Source organism: Orcinus orca, chromosome 17, assembly GCF_937001465.1.
Source record: "Orcinus orca chromosome 17, mOrcOrc1.1, whole genome shotgun sequence".
NCBI lineage: Eukaryota > Metazoa > Chordata > Mammalia > Artiodactyla > Delphinidae > Orcinus > Orcinus orca.
In genome coordinates, this window is record NC_064575.1 from 6,481,834 (window position 1) to 6,503,271 (window position 21,438).

A 21,438-nucleotide genomic window follows, 5' to 3' on the forward strand; every position below is an offset into this window, starting at 1 on the left:
GAGGGAGGGAGAATCTGAGAGGATAAGGGGCCACCTAATAACTCATCAATAGTTATAAATCTTGTAAGGAACCTTGTATCGTCAGAGTTGAGCTATAATTTAAGTGCTCTGATTATTGCTCAAATACTAATCCTTATAATAATAAACGCTATAGTCTAGTGTCAGTGCACATCAATAAGCTCATTTAAACATCTTCACTACTCCTCTTAAACACAGTACTTAAGTGTCATCACTTAGATTTACTGATGTAGAAACACAGGACAAGAGAGTAAGTACACTTAAGGGAAGAACCCATGGTTCTGCTAATCAGAGGACGTGTTGTAAAAGAGCAAGAAAATCTTCATGGTGCTCAGGGCTGGGCTCTGGTGTCTCAACCATGGTGTCTAGGGAAAACTACCATTCGATTTAGAAAGAGAATATAGACTCCCGGTGCTCAATCTCAGTTACTCATCTGCAATTCCATTGGTTGCAACTGAAACCACAGAAAAGCAAGCGAGATTATAGTTTGGCATTTAGTTCACACAGTGCAAAATAACTTTAAACAGCGAAGTCAGAAAGTGACTTGATGAATGTGTTTATACCTTTCATTTAAAAAAGCTCAAAGGGGAACCTGAATTATATATTCCATTTTATTTCTTACTGTTAAACACAGACACTGAAATGTATAGCCAGTGCCTTTTAGGAATACGAAGTAAAAGCAATGCCAAGTATTGTGCTCCAGCAGGTAATACAGCAATTTAGGATTAGCCAAGAGATTTATCAAGCAGCCTCCAAGGGAAGCAGAGTTCAAGTTCGGGCTCATCAATAATACATAAATAAACTGAACAATTAGGTACAAAGTGGCTATCTTGTCAGAGGACTTATTGGCCGACAAATGATATACACTCTCTCGCTGCCTTGAGTACAGAAAGAAAAGACGTGTTAAGACAGAAGAAGGGTTGAATGAAAAAGAGAGAAGCAGCCCAGCGCTGCCTAACCTCCCACAGCCTCTGGGCTTCATTCCCGTGTCATCCTGCTGTGAAGGGAGGCCTGGGTGTTAACATGTAAAGGTGAATGAGGCATCACCTAGGAGCCTCGACTCTGAATTTCGTTGCCTCTTTAAGCAGCCTAGAGCTTGACGTCGATAGGTTTGCACATGTTTTGGAGAAACTGCAGACAAGCTGGGAGTCCAGAAGAGTTTCACTTTCTGTGGGCTTAGGTTCTCAGGTGAGTCCCTAGGGCGGAAATTGGGGATTGTTAAATGACCCTAGAAAAGCCCATATTCTGCCTCATCTATACCAGGGAAAGCACAATTTTGAGGGTGAATTATAAACTGCTGCAATGTGAAAAAGTGAAAAAAATGATTGATTGTTAATTGAGGTACCAATTCCGGAACTGAGGTTCAGCTCTAAATCAGTGCTGAGTTAAATGACAGGTAGAGTCGGAACCATCCTCCACAGCTAAGCCTCCATCTTGGGGCCCAGTGAAGCAGTCAGCTTGTGTTTAGCAGCCGTGGGGTCCTCTGGCTAGTATCATAGCCAGCAAGATCTCGGTCAGCTCAGGGCCAGGTTCACACTATCGGAGACACAGAGTGAGGCTGGCAGCAGAGAGGCTGGCAGAAAGGACGGCAAATCCACATCCCTCAAGACACACGTACTTTGGACGGTTCTACCCCCTACCCCCCAACACCAAGCGCTGGTGGAGACTTCTGCTCTGTAATGGAAGCTCTCTCTATTTTAAAGATATGTGAATGAAGGCTCAGAGAAAATAAATTGGCCCGAATCACGCTTGTTGGAAGTAATGCAGGAATCCCAACCCAGGAGTTCTTCTGAACCCCCAGGGCTTAGATGGGTTTATTACTGCTATGCAGTTTAGCTAATAACAGCAGGTAAATGCAAAGTTTAGATGAAGAGACACTATCTGAAAGGCATACACTGGATGAACAGTGATCTGGAACTGTCAATGATGAACTAACATGTCCATTTCATCACTGCAAAGCCCGAAATGAGACAACTATAAAGAAATGAGACAATTATAAAACCTCAAAAGAATGAGTCAAAGGCTACTAAAGAAAAGGTTTTTGAGAATAAAAGTAGATTCTTAATAATGGATTTATTCATCTAATTCAGAGATCCATAAACTAGGGCCATGGGCCAAATCTGGCCAGCCACCTGTTTTTATAAATAAAGTTTTATGGGAACACAGCCGTGCTCATTTACTGACATATGGCTATGGCTGCTTTTGTCATACAATAGTCAAGTAATTACGACAGAGACTGCCCTGCAAAGCCAAAAATATTTATTACTATCTGGCCCTTTACAGAAAAAGTATGCCAACCCCTGAACTAAGTCACGATGAAACCAGTACAGATTTAAAGGTATTAGTAACTAGTCATATTTGTTAATCCACATGAGTAATTCTCAAACTGTGTCTCACACATTCTTTTGAATGTTAAGAATTATTATGTGAAAATGGTTTCAGTGGACCAACAAGTTTGGGAAAGGCTGAAAAAAAATATTTTTTTAAAAAGCCCATATGCACTGTGAATTTCCAAGTTAAGCTGAAGGGTGTAATTTTATGCAGTACTTCCCAAACTCATTTGACCAGTGGTGTACACACCTAGACCCAATGGTCTCAGTGACACCGGCCTGGTCCTCTACTACAGCTGTGAGATCTGGAGGAAGAAGTAAAGGAAGGCACAACTGCTAAGACTGGAAGAAACGTCCCTATTTCCTTACTGGTTCATCAGGTTCTTCACATGTAAGATAGAAATAAATTGTTCTCCTCTGAGAGTATAGCAGAGTTCAACCCACTATTACAAAGCCTTAGGAAATACAAACTCTTTTAGCTAAGCATAGTGCATTATACTATAAAGTGCCCTTCTCAGTATAAACTAGTGTCTCCTGAGAGACCCAGTGGGTACTGAGATGCAAGGTACCCATGAGAGAAGGAAGCGTCCCTCTGCACAATGATGTGCCCAGTATTTGTGCGTGTGCGTGTGTGTGTGTGTGCGTGTGTGTGCGTGTGTGTGTGTATTTAGCAGCTTTGCACATTTTGCCTCAAGTGTTTTGTTCCCATTAACTATGAGCTAAATGTCTGCTTGATTAATTGTTTCTCCTTTGGTGTTAACAAAAGAACATATGCTATTTCACTTGCATCTCATTAAGCTCTTCAAATATTAGAGTTGTAGGAGACTTGGTATTGCTACAGAAAAAAAGAATTAAGTGTGTTCCCATTAGCTGTATTTGACAGTGTGTTAATTATTCATGTAAACTATTCTCGAGTGAAACGTGCTGTGGCCACTCTTCCCTTGAACTCAGCAGGGTGTGCACACGCCACGGCCGGAGGGCTCATAAGCAAGACCCCAGTCCAAGGAGACAGGCTGGCCCACGGGAGCCCTCTCCACACCTCATGGCAATCACACCAACCTGATCCAGAATTGGGGGCAGGGCATCCACAGGTACCCACGGTTCTAACTTAACCAACCCTCAGGCAGTACGTGCTGGGTCCCACTGTCCCCAGCCCTTTCAGAGTCTACCTCTTTTAATTATTATTATCTCCATGTCTCAGATGGGGAAACTAAGGCACAGATCGGGTAAAGAACCAGCCTATGATCACACAGCTAGCAAGCTGTAGTGCTGGGATATGAACTCAGACTGGGCTGGGGTCCAGAGTTTGTGCTTTTAACCACCCTGTGGTGGCCCTGGGGCTCTGCCGTCCTTCGAGACTTGCTTTTTCAATTCCTGGATTCCATGAAGTACTCCAGTATCCTACTAAATGCTCATTTTTGCTTAAGCAAGCCAGAGTTGGCTACTTGCAACCAAAAGAAACTTAATAGAGGAGAAAGCACTCCTCTCTTTTCTCCACAAGATTTCCCATAGAAACCATATCTGAAGGATACTAAAGTCACTGTCCGTTTCCACCCTCAAAGCCACAATGCTTCAACGCAGGAGTAACGTGGGGACAGCAGGGATGGGTGGGGGGCTGGGCCAGGGGAGCTCTGCAGACGCAGGGCCCGTGATCGCTGCTGGCCAGGACAGCTGCGCCTTCACAGCTCCCTGTCACAGGCATCTCCGTGCTGCTCGGTTGGTAAGCCTGTGATGGAGCACAGTGAGACTGGTGCCCACCTGCCTGGGCTCTCGGGGCGTCGTCCCACCCTCTGGCCCACCCTACTGTGCTGTGGAGCACAGTCAAGCTGAACGTATCCCTTAACAGTATCCTTTAGAACAAAAGGGACTTTTCCCACTTAGCTCCTCAAAGACAGTTCCTTTGCCCAAAGGCTTTCATTTTCTTTTTAATGTAACATTTATTTATCACTTAAAAAGTTGAGCACTTTTCTAAGTGCTTTACCTTTATTAATTCTTATAAGTCCCACAAGAATCGTATGAAGTTTTGCAGATGGGGGAAAGTGAGGCAAAAAGGAAGTGTGCAGCCAGGCTCAAGCTAGGCGATGGGTCCCAGGTCTGATACAGTCACATCGATTGTGTAAGGAGGTTCCCTGCTATCCCTGTCTCTGTGGGTAAAGGCAACCAGCCGCATGACCTTCCCCTTTATGTCTTGGTCAAGTCTATCAACACCACCATTAACTACAGGTAGAAACAGAACGTTGTTTTCAAAAATGGAAATACCATAATACTGGATAGATTTTTCTCTTCCTTATATTGGCACAGAATGTCTGTCTGCTTCAGCAGTGTACAAACTATTCATATTCGGATATTTCAGAATGAATTTTTGCTTTTAAAATCACGTGCACATTTTAGGTCTCCGACATTTTTTGCTTTGGTCGCAAATTCCCTCTTTTTGCCTGCGTGAATTGATGGTCAGTTACACTCTGTCATCTTCTGAACTTACTGTAAAAATCTTTAGCATTAGCCTTCTATAGAGAATAATGGTCACTTCCTCTAGTGAAAGAAAACATCTACATCCCAATCAATCATACTTATTGAACTTACAAAGGGCTCTTTGCCAAGTAAAAGCTGCATTTTTAGAATTAAGCATTATTCGACCTTTTTGAAGCCAACTAAATAGAACTCTCATCACTGTTAAACTGGCTTAACGTTTTTCACCTCAACTCTCTTCTTTACTTACAAATTAAATTTGAAGATGGAGATGATAAAAATGTAAAGAAATTCTCTTTATCTGTGACTGTTTGCTAACTTTATAATTGCATATGTAAGGTATTTTCATTTGGTAAGATTCCAACAGTGGAAGTTAGGATGGGCTCCCCCAGACACCCAGGTGAAAAAAGAAGCAGAGGACAGGTATTGTGGGAGAATGTGGGCTCCTTGTCGGGAAAGGCTGTCGGTCACTGGGCTCAGGAAGGCCAGCACCTCTGTTGTGTAGGTGGGCGGAGAACTGGGGCTGCAGCCCAGACAGGCAGCAGGAAGTACGCCAACTGCCGGGAACCCGAAACTTCAGGAAGAGCCAGCTACCTTGCTTTCGAGGCTGACAGCAGTGAAGGACTTCCTAGCAAGGACTGCAGAATTTCTGTGTATGAGAGGGCTAGCATCATTGTCTTGAAGTTACCTTTTTATAGCAAATATGGTGTTTAAATTGAGGATAGATTTCATTTGGGAGAGATGTGGGGGTCTGTGGGCAAGGGATATTTATGGCTATAGCCTCTTCAAGAGGCCACTGACTCTTCGATTAATGAAGTTCCACCAGGAACAGTAAAAGGAGGAACCTGTCAAGTAAGCACAGGATGTTCCCAAACCCAGGCTAGGAAAGCACTGCGCCAGATGGGAAAATGTCTTTCTCATCCACAACATGTGGGAACAGCCAAGCTTTCCATGGAAATATAATGAATGCATTTAAGATAAGCTGAGGCTGAGTTTCTTTTGAGAGGAAATGAAAACCGTGATAACACCCAGAGGCAAGACGGATATGGGGTTCTGGGGCTGAGAAGATGCCATTTCAGTCATGCCATTCAGTGTTCAAGCTGCTGGACAAGGGTAAGGGTCAGGCAGGGAGGGAAGACTACCTGAACATAATCCTCTAAAACGAGGATCACAGACCTTTACTCTTGACTCATCAATGTTGTCCTTTCACATAATATGCATTCTCAATTTACTTTAATAGCCCTTCTGGGAAATTCTAGAATCTTCTATGATGACCTAAGGGGAAAAGCATCTTGCCACATTTTTAGAATACAGGGATCAGCATTCCCCGCATGGCTGGGTGACCAGTTGCCACCAGAGCATATGGACTCTGTGAAATGTTCTACCTGTGGAAAAAGTTTTCAAGAATAGAGCACTGTTTACTGTAACGTAAGTCCACAACATTTTCTTGTCAGTTTTTATCGGGTTTCTAACGATCTAAGCCAAGTCTAAAAGAGCCAGAAAGCAAGAGTGGATAACTGGAAATAGCCTTTTTTCTTTGTCAGTCAGTCCTTCCACAAAGACCCATGTGAACTTTCTTTAGTCCAGAAAAGTCTGAGTTTTTGGCGGAAGCTCAGTCAAAGGGTATGACAGTGCCTGAGATGGACTTAGACAAATAAGCACTTAGCTTTGTAATGAGAGAAGTACAGATGAATCCATTCAAATTCGTGTAATAAGGGAATGAACAGAACGGATACACACATACATACATTTCCATTAAAGAAAAAAGTCAGTAAAGTCATATATCTATATTTAGACTGTAGCTTTTAAAATACCAAGCTTTTTTTTTTTTTTAATTTTAGAAAAGACTAAATTGCCTAGGGCTCCTGGGAACTACAAGTCCCTCTAGTAGAAAAGTCCTATTGTCTGGAATGCTGAAATTTTTTCCTGGCACGACTGCTAATTCTCTACTGCTAACTTCTAAGTACACCCAATGGCAGAAGTTCTATGGTAGTATTATGTTACAGAGATAAGAGGATGTGCATAAAGGAAGGCCATACCATTTAAAATATATATTAAATCAAACAAAGGTTCTAAAGTACCTCCTAATCTTTCAGAAATGACCCAAAACTCAGTTGTTCCAGAGAAAGTTGTTGGTTTCTCTCCCATCTTGATGTGACTCTCATTTCCATACAGGTGACGAAACACTGGAGGAAGAGCCAACCTGTCTAGGGGTAGGATGCAGCCTATTGCCCTGAAGACGCCAAGAGCTCATGGCTCTTTATTACTTTCTGGTCGCTTCAGTCAACTTTTTTCTCATAGTTCAACACTCTTCCATGTTACTACCTCTTCCACACATCATACATCCTTTATCTTTGTGTACACCACAGTCAGATTCAATAAATTATTTACACAACTGTCTGTCCTACTAGACTATGAGCTTCTCTATGGCAGAGAACATGTCTTTATTTATGTATATTCAACTGAATAAACAAAGCTTATTTAAATTTTTTAACCTTTCATCACCAATATCATCATCAATATCATTCTCCACTAATTTTATTTAAATTTCATTTGGGGAATAACTGCTAAGACAATGGAGACACAGATCTAAGAGTACAGCATTTATTATAGATCCCAATTTATCTCCTCATGTGACTTTTTTTTTACTTCAACTTTCCAAAGACAGAATTAGATTTCTGAATTTCTGTTTATGGGTCACAAATTTCTTCTGATTTTACTTTTAAGAGAGTGCACGGCAAACACTCTATGAACCTACAGTCCCCTAAAGAGAAAAATAAAGATTGCAGAAAAAGCAATCATCTTGTTTCATTTTAATGTTACGATGAATATTACTTATTATTTATATCAGTTGAACTAATACATAGTGAACACAGGCACTGTTTACCAAGATCTCTCCACTCCTCTGGATGACACATATGACTGAAAAGGTATGATATGAACAATAAAGCTAGAAATACACTCAAAAGTGATTAACTCCAAGATAGAAAAATAAATGTGTTCATTTTATGTTATAAAAATATGGTGAATTGGAGGAGAGAAATTAGACCATCTCTTCATATGCTGCTGGTCATCTTTTCCATCATGAAAAACATACTTCAGCATCTTGTACCTCAGTGACTGATGTACTTGCTTGAATGAATCCTTACCACCAGGTAAAACATCATTTCGATTACTTTGTGCCATTTCAGAACCGAGGTGACTCAGTCAATAATGAGATAGAGTAAAAAGCAGTTGTTTTTAGTGGGTTTTTCCTGGGGCAGGGAATCATTTTAATTTACTTGTCCAAGATGCCACATTTCATCGAGTTGGTATTCTCTCTGTCACTGGGCCTGTTCTCCCCTTACTCAATAAATATGGAAATCTATTCCTAGTCCAGTTTGAACACTGTAATTTTTATAGCAGTTTTACTCTTTCTGACGAGCATATTTCCACTCTCCTTTCAGTCCTGGAGAATGTGAAGAGATGCACTCTTCCCTGAAAATGCTTTGCATGTGTGAGACATATTTCAGGGTTCAAATTTTCTACAAGTACTGTTTAATTAGTCTTTACAACAAAGGCCTCATGATCTCTCCCACACTAGGAAGCTAAGCAGAGAATGAGTATGGAGCGACTGGGGCAGATCTGGCAGAGGCCAAGTCAACTTCTAAGTCCAATTTCAAGGGTCTTCCCTTCCAGGGTCTCATTTCTGAGGAGGATCAAGCCCCCATCTCAGAGATCTTGAGGTCCCAGTCCTGCACACAGATTAGATTCTAATCATTTTCCTTTCTTTGCATCCCTTCTGGAAAAAGGTGGATTACAATGGAGAAGCAAATACGTAACCAAGTCATTTAATAATGAAGGGAAAAGCAAATGAGGTCAGAGCCCCTTTCCTATCAAGTAGAGATACTCCTTTGTATCTCTAACACTAGCCAGTCTCCTTGCCGTACCTTGGTATTTTTTGTGCTGAATTATATCAGTGAGCCCTATTTGACAAAAACATGACATGAAAAATATTTATTTATATAGGCAAATTACAGCTACCTCTATTGCCGGTAAAAAACTATTCTTTGTTTAATAAAAACAACAACAATGAACTATGTCATACCAATGTCTTTTGAAAGGGTCTTGATACCTGACTTTCAGGTGGTGACATGTTGGGCATGAGCTGAAGGTTTAGCCAGTTGTGCAATGACTGCACCGCAGCCTCAGCGCTGGAGCCCTACCCCAGAGCTCTCTTTCCGGCTCGTTTAACTGTGGTGTTGATCTCCTACCTAAGTATTTTTAGAAATGCACCATGATATGAAACACATATCTTCAGACTAGTAACCAGAAACAGGCTGACTGACCCCTCTGTCAGCACACTCTGAAAGAGGCCTTATAAAAATACAAAGGTTAAGACTATCTCCAGTGCAAAACAAACCTAAAGGAGACACAGCCTTCCCTCCAAACATTCACAGGTAGAGATGTGAATGCTGCAGGAGTCCCTGAAAAAAGGCAGGTGTTCACAGGCAGATCTGATGAGAACGGTAAGAAGTGGAGGGCTGCTCTGAAAGTTACTGTTGAGATGGGAGCAGTGAGTAGACATAAGCAAGACTAAATAAAGCCAGGCTGGAGACCGGTGGTTTAAGACATGAACCAACAGTTCAGTTAAACAACCTCTGGACCCAATTTAAATGCATCTGTGACAGGGGACTAGGCCTTCGATGAGTCTTTTACTTCTGAAGACTTCACTAGGTCTCAAGGCTTCAGAATCACAGATTCTCATCCTATCCAACTGGAACAACTGTATTTATCAGCCTGCCAAGTGCTGAAGGACACCAGGGTTAATCAGTTAGTTATTCCTCTGTTCTACTTAAGTATTGTGTTTATAGATATTATTCGACAAGATTTTATTGAGCATGTAGAATATCTTTAAAAGTTCAGAGTCACAGCCAACAGATAAACTGATATTTCACTAGCAACTTTTTACTTTTGACCCTGTATAAAGTATACATCTAAAATATGCAAATTGAGACAGACACCCTCTGACTTGAACTGCAACGTTGGCTTTTCCCCAGGTCTCCAGCTTGCTGGCCCACTCTGCAGATTTCAGATTTGCAGCCTCCATAATCACATGAGGAAACTAAGACTCAACAACAACTAATGACTTGCACTGCTTGAATGGACATTGGTTCAAGATGGCGGAATGGAAGGACGTGCGCTCACTCCTCCTGTGAGAACACCGGAATCACAACTAACTGCTGAACAATCAACAACAGGAAGACACTGGAACTCCCCCAAAAAGATACCCCACATCCAAAGACAAATGAGAAGCCACAATGAGACGGTAGGAGGGCGCGCAATCACAATAAAATCAAATCCCATAACCGCTGGGAGGGTGACTCACAGACTGGAGAACACTTATACCACAGAAGTCCACCCACTGGAGTGAAGGTTCTGAGGTTCACATCAGGCTTCCCAACCTGGGGGTCCGGCAACAGGAGGAGGAATTCCCAGAGAATCAGACTTTGAAGGCTAGCAGGATTTCATTGTAAGACTTCAACAGGACTGGGGGAAACAGAGACTCCACTCTTGGAGGGCACACACAAAGTAGTGTATGCATCGGGACCCAGGGGAAGGAGCAATGACCCCATAGGAGACCTCATCAGACCTACCTGCTAGAGTTGAAGGGTCTCCTGCAAAGGCAGGGGGTAACTGTGGCTCACTGCAGGGACAAGGACACTGGCAGCAGAAGTTCTGGGAAGTACTCCTTGGCTTGAGCCCTCCCAGTGTCCGACATTAGCCCCACCAAGAGACTGCAGTCTCCAGTGCTGGGTTGCCTCAGGCCAAACAAACAACAGGGAGAGAACTCAGCCCCACCCATTGGCAGACAAGTGGATTAAAGTTTTACTGAGCTCTATGCACCAAGGCAACACCCACCTCTACCCACCACCAGTCCCTCCCATCAGGAAGCTTGGTCAAGCCTCTTAGATAGCCTCATCCACCAGAGGGCAGACAGCAGAAGCAAGAAGAACTACAATCCTGCAGCCTGTGGAATGAAAACGACATTCACAGAAAAACAGACAAAATGAAAAGGCAGAGGACTACGTACCAGATGAAGGAACAAGATTAAACCCCAGAAAAACAATTAAATGAGGTGGAGATAGGCAACCTTCCAGAAAAAGAATTCAGAATAATGATGGTGAAGGTGATCCAGGACCTCGGAAAAAGAATGGAGGCAAAGATCAAGAAGATGCAAGAAATGTTTAACAAAGACCTAGAAGAATGAAAGAACAAACAAACAGAGATGAGCAATACAGTAACTGAAATGAAAAAAACACCAGAAGGAATCAATAGCAGAATAACTGAGGCAGAAGAACGGATTAGTGACCTGACAGAATGGTGGAATACACTGCCAAGGAATAGAATACAGAAAAAAGAATGAAAAGAAATGAAGACAGCCTAAGAGACCTCTGGGACAACATTAAATGCACCAACATTCACATTATAGGGGTCCCAGAAGGAGAAGAGTGAGAGAAAGGACCTGAGAAAATATTTTAAGAGATTATAGTCGAAAACTTCCCTAACACGGGAAAGGAAATAGCCACCCAAGTCCAGGAAGCACAGAGAGTCCCAGGCAGGATAATCCCAAGGAGAAACATGCCAACACACATAGTAATCAAATTGACAAAAATTAAACACAAAGAAAAATTATTAAAAGCAACAAGGGAAAAACAACAAATAACATAAAAGGGAACTCACATAAAGTTAACAGATGATTTCTCAGCAGAAACTGTATAAGCCAGAAGGGAGTGGCATGATATATTTAAAGTGATGAAAGGGAAGAAACTGCAACCAAGATTACTCTACCCAGCAAGGATCTAATTCAGATTTGATGGATAAATTAAAAGCTTTACAGACAAGCAAAAGCTAAGAGAATTCAGCACCATGAAACCAGCTCTACAACAAATGCTAAAGGAACGTACTGCTAACTCGGAAACACATGAGAAGAAAAGGGCCTACAAACACAAACCCAAAACAATTAAGAAAATGGTCATAGGAACATACCTATTGATAATTACCTTAAACGTGAATGGATTAAATGCTCCAACAAAAAGACACAGGCTCGCTGAATGGATACTAAAACAAGACCCATATATATGCTGTCTACAAGAGACCTACTTCAGACCTAGGGACACATACAGACTGAAAGTGAGGGGATGGAAAAAGATATTCCATGCAAATGGAAAACAAAAGAAAGCTGGAGTAGCAATACTCGTATCAGATAAAATAGACTTTAAAATAAAGACTGCTATAAGAGATAAGGAGGGACACTCCATAATGATCAAAGCATCAATCCAAGAAGAAGATATAACAGTTATACATGTTTATGCACCCAACATAGGAGCACCTCAATACATGAGGCAAATGTTAACAACCATGAAAGGAGAAATCGACAGTAACACAATAATAGTAGGGGACTTTTAACACCTCACTTACACCAATGGACAGATCATCCAGACAGAAAATTAATAAGGAATCCCAAGCTTTAAATGACACAACAGACCAGACAGATTTAACTGATATTTATAGGACATTCCATCCAAAAACAGCAGATTACACTTTCTTCTCAAGTGCATTCTCCAGGATAGATCACATCTTGGGTCACAAATCAAGCCTCGGTAAATTTAAGAAAACTGAAACCATATCAAGCATCTTTTCCAACCACAATGCTATGAGATTAGAAATAAATTACAGGGAAAAAAACCGTAAAAAACACAAACACATGGAGGCTAAACAATACGTTACTAAATAACCAAGAGATCACTGAAGAAATCAAAGAGGAAATCAAAAAATACCTAGAGACAAATGACAATGAAAACACAATGATCCAAAAGCTCTGGGATGCAGCAAAAGCAGTTCTAAGAGGGAAGTTTATAGCAATACAATCCTACCTCAAGAAACAAGAAAAATCTCAAATAAACAATCTAACCTTGCACCTAAAGGAAATAGAGAAAGAAGAACAAAGAAAACCCAAAGTTAGTAGAAGGAAAGAAATCATAAAGATCAGAGCAGAAATAAATGAAACAGAAACAAAGAAAACAATAGCAAAGATCAATAAAACTAAAAGCTGGTTCTTTGAGAAGATAAACAAAATTGATAAACCTTTAGCCAGACTCATCAAGAAAAAGAGAGAGAGGACTCCAATCAATAAAATTAGAAATGAAAAAGGTGAAGTTACAATGGACACTGCAGAAATACAAAAGCATCATAAGAGACTACTACAAGCAACATAGACAACCTTGAAGAAATGGACAAATTCTCAGAAAGATATAACCTTCTAAGACTGAACCAGGAAGAAATAGAAAATATGAACAGACCAATCACAAGTAATGAAATTGAAACTGTAATTTAAAAATTTCCAACAAACAAAAGTCCAGGACCAGATGGCTTCACAGGTGAATTCTATCAAACATTTAGAGAAGAGCTAACACCCATCCTTCTCAAACTCTTCCAAAAAATTGCAGAGGAAGGAACACTCCCAAACTCATTCTATGAGGTCATCACCACCCTGATACCAAAACCAGACAAAGATACTACAAAAAAAGAATATCACAGGCCAGTATCACTGATGAATACAGATGCAAAAATCCCGAACAAAATACTAACAAACAGAATCCAACAACACATTAAAAGGATCATATACCATGATCAAGTGGGGTTTATCCCAGGGATGTCAGGATTCTTCAATATAAGCAAATCAATCAATGTGATACACCATATTAACAAACTGAAGAATAAAAACCATATGAGCATCTCAATAGATGCAGAAAAAGCTTTTGGCAAAATTCAATACCCATTTATGATAAAAACTCTCCAGAAAGTGGGCACAGAGGGAAACTTCCTCAACAGAATAAAGACCATATATGACAAACCCACAGCCAACATCATTCTCAATGGTGAAAAACTGAAAGCGTTTCCTATAAGATGAGGAAAAAGACAAGGATGTCCACTCTCACCACTATTATTCAACACAGTTTCGGAAGTCCTAGCTACAGCAATCAGAGAAGAGAAAGAAATAAAAGGAATCCAAATTGGAAAAGAAGTAAAACTGTCACTGTCTGCAGATGACATGATACTATATGTAGAACATCCTAAAGATGCCACCAGAAAACTACTAGAGCTAATCAATGAATTTGGTAAAGTTGCAGGATACAAAATTAATGCACAGAAATCTCTTGCATTCCTACACACTGACAACAAAAAATCAGAAAGAGAAATTAAGGAAACAACCCTATTCACGATTGCAACAAAAAGAATAAAATACTTAGGAATAAACCTACCTAAGGAGGTAAAAGACCTGTACTCAGAAAACTATAAGACACTGATAAAAGAAATCAAAGATAACACAAACAGATGGAGAGATATACCATGCTCTTGGATTGGAAGAATCAATATTTTGAAAATGACTATATTGCCCAAAACAATCTACAGATTCAATGCAATCCCTATCAAATTACCAATGGCATTTTTTACAGAACTAGAACCAAAAATCTTAAAATTTGTATGGAGACACAAAAGACCCTGAATAGCCAAAGCAGTCTTGAGGGAAAAAAACGGAGCTGGAGGAATCAGACTCCCTGACTTCAGACTATACTACAAAGCTACAGTAATCAAGACAATATGGTACTGGCACAAAAACTGAAATACAGATCAGTGGAACAGGATAGAAAGCCCAGCGATAAACCCATGCACCAATGTTCAACTAATTTACGACAAAGGAGGCAAGGATATACAATGAAAAAAAGACAGTCTCTTCAATAAGTGGCGCTGGGAAAACTGGACAGCTACATGTAAAAGAATGAAATGAGAACACTCCCTAACACCATACACAAAAATAAACTCAAAATGGATTAAAGACGTAAGTGTAAGACTGGACACTTTAAAACTCTTAGAGGAAAACACAGGAAGAACGCTCTTTGACATAAATCACAGCAAGGCCTTTTTTGACCCACCTCCTAGAATAATGGACATAAAAGCAAAAATAAACAAATGGGACCTAATGAAACTTAAAAGCTTTTGCACAGCAAAGGAAACTGTAAACAAGACGAAAAGACAACCCTCAGAATGGGAGAAAATATTTGCAAACGAATCAGTGGACAAAGGATTAATCTCCAAAATATATAAACAGCTCATGCAGCTCAATATTAAAAATCAAACAACCCAATCAAAAGATGGCCAGAAGACCTAAATAGACATTTCTCCAAACAAGACATACAGATGGCCAAGAGGCACATGAAAAGATGCTCAACATCACTAATTATTAGAGAAATGCAAATCAAAACTACAATGACCACTTCACACCAGTTAGAATGGGCATCATCAGAAAATCTACGAACAACAAATGCTGGAGAGGGTGTGGAGAAAAGGTAACCCTCTTGTACTGTTGGTGGGAATGCAAATTGATACAGCCACTGTGTAGAAGAGTATGGAGGTTCCTTAAAAAACTAAAAATAGAGTTACCATATGATCCAGCAATCCCACTACTGGGCATATACCCAGAGAAAACCATAATTCAAAAAGACACATGCACCCCAATGTTCACTGCAGCACTATTTACAATAGCCAGGTCATGGAAGCAACCTAAATGCCCATCGACAGATGAATGGATAAAGAAGATGTGGTACATATATACAATGGAATAATACTCAGCCATAAAAAGGAACGAAATTGGGTCATGTGTAGAGACGTGGATGGACCTAGAGACTGTCATACAGAGTGAAGTAAGTCAGAAAGAGAAAAACAAATATTGTATATTAATGCATATATGTGGAATCTAGAAAAATGGTAAAGATGAACTGGTTTGCTAGGCAGAAACAGAGACACAGATGCAGAGAACAAACGTATGGACACCAAGGGGAAAAGCTGGTGGGCGGGGTTGGTGGTGGGATGAACTGGGAGATTGGGATTGACATGTATACACTAATATGTATAAAACAGATAACAAATAAGAACCTGCTGTATAAAAATAAAATAAAATTTTAAAAAAACAGTTGAATGAAAATAAAATAAAATATGCAAGTTATTTATAATAGTATTATAAATTTGGAAATTTCTTATTCTCAGGCCATTAGCATTATATTAATGTTCAGACAATAATTATCAGATACAATACTTTCATCATATTAACATCAGATAATCAATGGTGAATATGTACAAAATAATTAATTTAATATGAGGAAGAGGATTAGCCTTGACTTAATAACAATATATGGTAAGATTGAAAAAATGTTTTAGTTATTAATCAGAAGCAGCCTAAAAGTATATCTGGTCCCCAAGTAATTAGGAACACATAATCATCATTCACTGCCTACAAAGACTCTGTTAATTGAATAATCAATTCAGAAAGTTTTCCTATTTTGTAGTCCAAAGGTGGAGCTTGACCTCAAACAGTAAGACAGTCTGAGTGCAAAAAATTAGGTGAATTTCCTAAATCCTTCCAACAGAGTGCACTCCAAATTCACTAGTAACTAATTCATTTTATTAATTCAGTTCAATCTGTTGCTTCCTAGAGCTACCAAATGTTTTCTTTGGCATCATGTTTATAATCAAAATGTTTGCTTTAAAATTAAAACATTTGTTTTGGTGACATGAATTTCCAAGAGCAGCTGATTCTTCCCAATAACTGAAATGAAACTAAATTCAAATTGTTATAGAGAATTTTGGCAACTCTCATTGGTATCCAGACTGCCATCATGGGAGAACAAAATGTTTTTGCTTTTAAGATTAGAGACATGACTGAAAACAACTAATATAAAGACAAGTGGCCAGCCCATTTAAAATGAACCTGATGAAGAAGCCTGAAAACAAAAGAAAGCTAAATTCTTTGATCTTCGGAACATCAATACATAACTTAGGAAAAGATAAGAAATTAAAGCACTATGACCAGAAAAAGGAAATTAAGTCGTTGCATGGTATAGTAAGTCAAAAGTGAAAAGACACTAAAAGGTAAAGTCGACAAAGTTTCTGAACATGAACAAACAGTCAAGACTTTTGTGTAATACTGTAGACCCTGAAGGGGAAAGAAAAAAGAATGTGGAATTATGGGGTCAATGACTACCTAGGACCTATTTTGATATAAAATATAAAATAAACACATTGAGGTTCAGTCACTTTGAGATAAGAATGCTGGAACAGAGGACATATCTTTTTTTTTTTTTTTTTTTTTGCAGTACACGGGCTTCTCACTGTTGTGGCCTCTCCCGTTCCGGAGCACAGGCTCCGGACGCGCAGGCTCAGTGGCCATGGCTCACGGGCCCAGCCGCTCCGTGGCATGTGGGATCTTCCCGGACCGGGACACGAATACGTGTCCCCTGCATCGGCAGGTGGACTCTCAACCACTGCACCACCAGGGAAGCCCAGAGGACATATCTTAAGGAGATAGATTCATGAGTCTTGATAGCATGACTATCCCCATCTGTGTGTGACAGAGACAGCAGAGAAAAACACTGGAGGCGGAAGCACCAAAGACATAATGACACGGGGATACATTTTTTAAGAAAGAGGTATATGGGGAGCTACCAAGTCCAATTCACAATGTGACGGGGGATTTCTAGAGAAAAGCAGATTTATTAACTTGAATGAGTTTTTATCATGTCATGAGTGGAAGAGACAGCCAACCCATTTTGTGTGATCAATGCAGGAACTTACAAGGCAGACACAAGAGGGGCTGGATTTGGTTTTAAAATTCAGGTTTAACACTCAAAATAATGTAAAAGTATTTTTCTCTGTAATTCTGCAAGCCCAGAAATCAAGACAGGAAGAGCAAAAGAAATTAGGAATCTGGATATTTAGTTAAAATACTAATATATGTGTGTGTGTGTGTGTGTGTGTGTGTACACAAACCCACAATTGGGTATCCTTTTAAAATATGTCATGTCTTTACAGGAGGAAGAATTTGATCTAAAAAGATCTACTATATACAGGGTAAAAGAGTAGGGAATCCTTTGGAGGAAATGAAAAGAATGAATGTGTATATTCAGTTCTTATAGATAATAGCTGAGGGGGTTATAAAATAAGGCTAAATCAAATTGATTGGCAGCAAGGGAGAAGTAATATTAAAGAGAAAGTGATAAGAAAGGAAAATCACATCTATGGTGATACACTCTAGGAATAATAAAGTAATTATAGTGAAGACACTATGGGAATATGCAGCATGTACAAAGGGAGGTGCTAGAGGCTACATGAATATTATTTAAAGTTCATTGGAAAAAATGAACTGGATAATATGAAAAATGCAATTAGATATTGTCCTATCTGCTGGATTCATAAGTGAGCCAACGTTTTTCATTACAAATAGTTTTTAGATCAACCCAATAGTAACAGAACTTTCTTGTTTAGACATACTCAGTTTGGCTGAAGAATCTTTTAATTCCACTAGTAGTCTGTAGAATTAACTTGATTTAAATTATTTAGCCTTATTACTTAGTAGGTAACTTGCTCTAGATCAGCACTGCCTTGACTCTTTTCATATAGCTGTATACAGAAATTGAGTTGAAAATTTCTATGTTTGACACTTGTGTAGCGATATTATTTCAGTAATCATAAACAGACACACACATACTAAAGAGATCAAAACTCCATTTCAAAGAAAATTTTCTTTTTGTCATGTATCACTATACTCATAGTAAAAATTCAGGACACTCAGGAAAATACTGAAGTAATTCAAGAAGTTAAATTCAAACCAGGCAATTCAATTATGAAATTCAAAAGTGATTTTTATCTCATTTGGGGTGTTTCTATCTCTCTTCCCACAAATCTATCTCGATTCTCTGAATAAGAAAGAGAATATGGACTCGTGATAGAATTATGATAGCAAGCTTAGTACAACTGGTAATGATCGTAGTCTCTGCCACAACAGCAATCTCTACAACAGTCTCCAAGCAGAGGTGAGTCAGCTAAAAACTGCAAGAACGGAGACCACTCTTTATCTGCCTCAATTTACTCACCTCCCATGTGACATAAAGGACTTTCTCAGGTTCCTCGTGTATATACTGAGTTTCAAGGTTACAGCCTTTTAGATGTAGACTGTGATGCTCATATATCAAACAAACTAGCAAGAGCCACCTGACAGTTGTTTTTGTCTTTCCTCTTCTAATTCTACACAAATAGTTTTCTTGACTTAAGTAATCCTAAATATTCGTGGTTCAATCTCCTTCACTTCTACCTAATGCATACTTCCCATCCACACCCTAAAAAACTGCACTCAGAAACAAGCCAACACCCAATGATGGAAAAAGTGACACAACTCACTGTAATCAAACATCAGTTTCTATGGGTCTTGAATTGACAGGACTAAACAAAATTGAGAGCACGGTATTTTGTGCCTTACTCACGTAAGTGAGCATACAAGATGCAAATGAGTTGCCATCGTAAGTTTTAATGACAGACCTGAGTATGAAGATTAAAAATAAGGAACTCTTGGGCTTCCCTGGTGGCGCAGTGGTTGAGAGTCCGCCTGCCGATGCAGGGGACACGGCTTCGTGCCCCGGTCCGGGAAGATCGCACATGCCGCGGAGCGGCTGGGCCCGTGAGCCATGGCTGCTGAGCCTGCGCATCCGGAGCCTGTGCTCCGCAACAGGAGAGGCCACAACAGTGAAAGGCCCGCGTACCGCAAAAATAATAAATAAATAAAAATAAAAAAAAATAAGGAACTCTAGAGATCCATTAGTAGAACAAAACCAAAAAAGATTAAAAAGTACTATTGTTTTGAGTAACTTTAGTCTGTTTTTTTTGAAATTTTTATCCTATTCAATTAGTAAGAAATAGCTTTCAGATGACAAAATGATATATGTTGCACTGTTAGTTGCAAACACACACTCAAATCTAATGAGAGGAGACCAGGAAAAATAACTGATAACATACTCAGAGTAGAATTATTATGTCTTATGAATAAGTTGGCTATGGAAGCTTTCTCTTTATCAATGAAAATGTCTCTCTGTTGTCAAGGAGCATCTTGACAATGGTACAATTTAAAATACTGAAATACTTTATTTTAAAATACAGGCACATAATAAAGTGAAACTCTAGTATTTTATTATTATATCTTCTAACCATTTAATACATATATGATATTATCAGGTGAATTAAAATTATAGTGCTTTGCTTTTGTTTCACAAGGAAAAAAGACAGTAAATGGGCAATAAGATAAATATTATGACATAGTCTTTCTTACCAGGAATAAATCAGTCATTAATTTTAAGAAGTTTTGTGGCAGAATGGATGCACTGCAAGTTCAAGTCAACTAAAGCCATTTCTTGATGTTCTCAAATTGTTGAAAATGGTGTCTAAAATGAATAAAAAGGGATACATAGATGCCTATAAATGCTGAAAAGGAGAATTCCATTTCCTTACATTTAGAGTCGTGTTTCATTGCGTTTTCAAATTTTTAACTTGAGCCTTCAGAGCTAATTTCATGTTGATAAAACTGACCTTTGGTTCATCCTCTTCCAAAAATAAATGGCTTTGATTTAAGTAAACAAAAATCAAACCAACCTTCAAAATATTTTTACACATTTACACTTTTCATGAAAAGTATACTCTTTTCATAAAAGTTATACTCTTAGTTACTAGGTAACAAAACTTAGCCTATTATTTCAATGTAAAAAGAAATAACAACTTGCATGGTTATTATTTTGAGTGCCTTTGTTTCCGCCTTGGTTACTACATTACTTTGTTAAGTTACACTCATTGAAATGTTTTCTTTTTCAGGTCTAATTGAAGATTATTCTGCTACCCTGACTTGTCAGCTGTGAGGTTCTTTACACTCTGCTTTGCTCTGCTCTCACCTGAGCCTGGCCTATTTCCAAAGATCTATTTATTAGCAATGGGATTTTAATGAGTGACAAAAAGAAGAGGGAGCTTACAGTCTTTATGCAAGTTCAGAATTCATGATGACTATGGAAAAGTACAACAGTGAAAGGCAGAAAAAAGAAAAAAAAAAGAATGAATAAAATGTTTGGGTTCCGACGTTAAATGATTGAAACAGTTTCTATTTAAATGCAAATTTGACTTTTTAAAAGATGGGACTACCAGTAACTGCACCCTAAATGGTAAAATGAAAATCAATTTGAAATATGGGATGAATAAAGTATATGTGGACTTTCTGGGAATAATTTTTTATTATGAAAACCTTGATGCATTTTCCTTTGCTCAATCCATCTTATAGACTTTGGACAGCTATGTCTGAGATGAAATGCAAACATTTTTTAATTTGTTTAAGCACAGACATGATCAGCTCACTAGAACCTTCCTTGTTCATTCAAGTCGGATTTCACAAAATAATGATCAATAGTATGATGTACGTAAAATACAAGACCAAAAATAAGAGTTTAACTGCAGCATTATAATGACCAATAGTCACTATGTGTTTTTTACGATGTTGGGGAAATCACTTTTAAAAAATGGAAATCACTACATTCTATTGATTCAGGAACAGAATCTTCAGACATAAGTCAGCAGAGTTGACACTTTCAAATACATAAAATGTGACATCCGCGCTTACAAATGCACTATACAGGCTGTAAATCATCAAAGAGAAAAACAGTTCAATGTCATTTCAGCCACTGTAAGCTATGGTTTACAAATACAACTGAAAGAT

At 39.0% G+C, this 21,438-nt stretch overlaps 1 protein-coding gene across 3 annotated transcripts in view; it reads right to left on the minus strand.

Annotated features, from left to right (window-relative positions):
• The window catches only part of TOX (thymocyte selection associated high mobility group box), a 298,273-nt gene that overhangs the window by 175,055 nt on the left and 101,780 nt on the right, over positions 1 to 21,438 (minus strand). Inside the window, exon 1 of one of the 3 annotated variants that reach the window (XM_049700748.1) lies at positions 20,014 to 20,358. The exons of the other annotated variants lie outside the window; for them this stretch is intronic. Coding sequence (XP_049556705.1) covers positions 20,014 to 20,031 — 18 coding nt within the window. The 5' untranslated portion in view covers positions 20,032 to 20,358. Of the gene's footprint in view, positions 1 to 20,013; positions 20,359 to 21,438 lie in introns of those variants that run through there. 3 annotated transcript variants of the gene reach the window in all.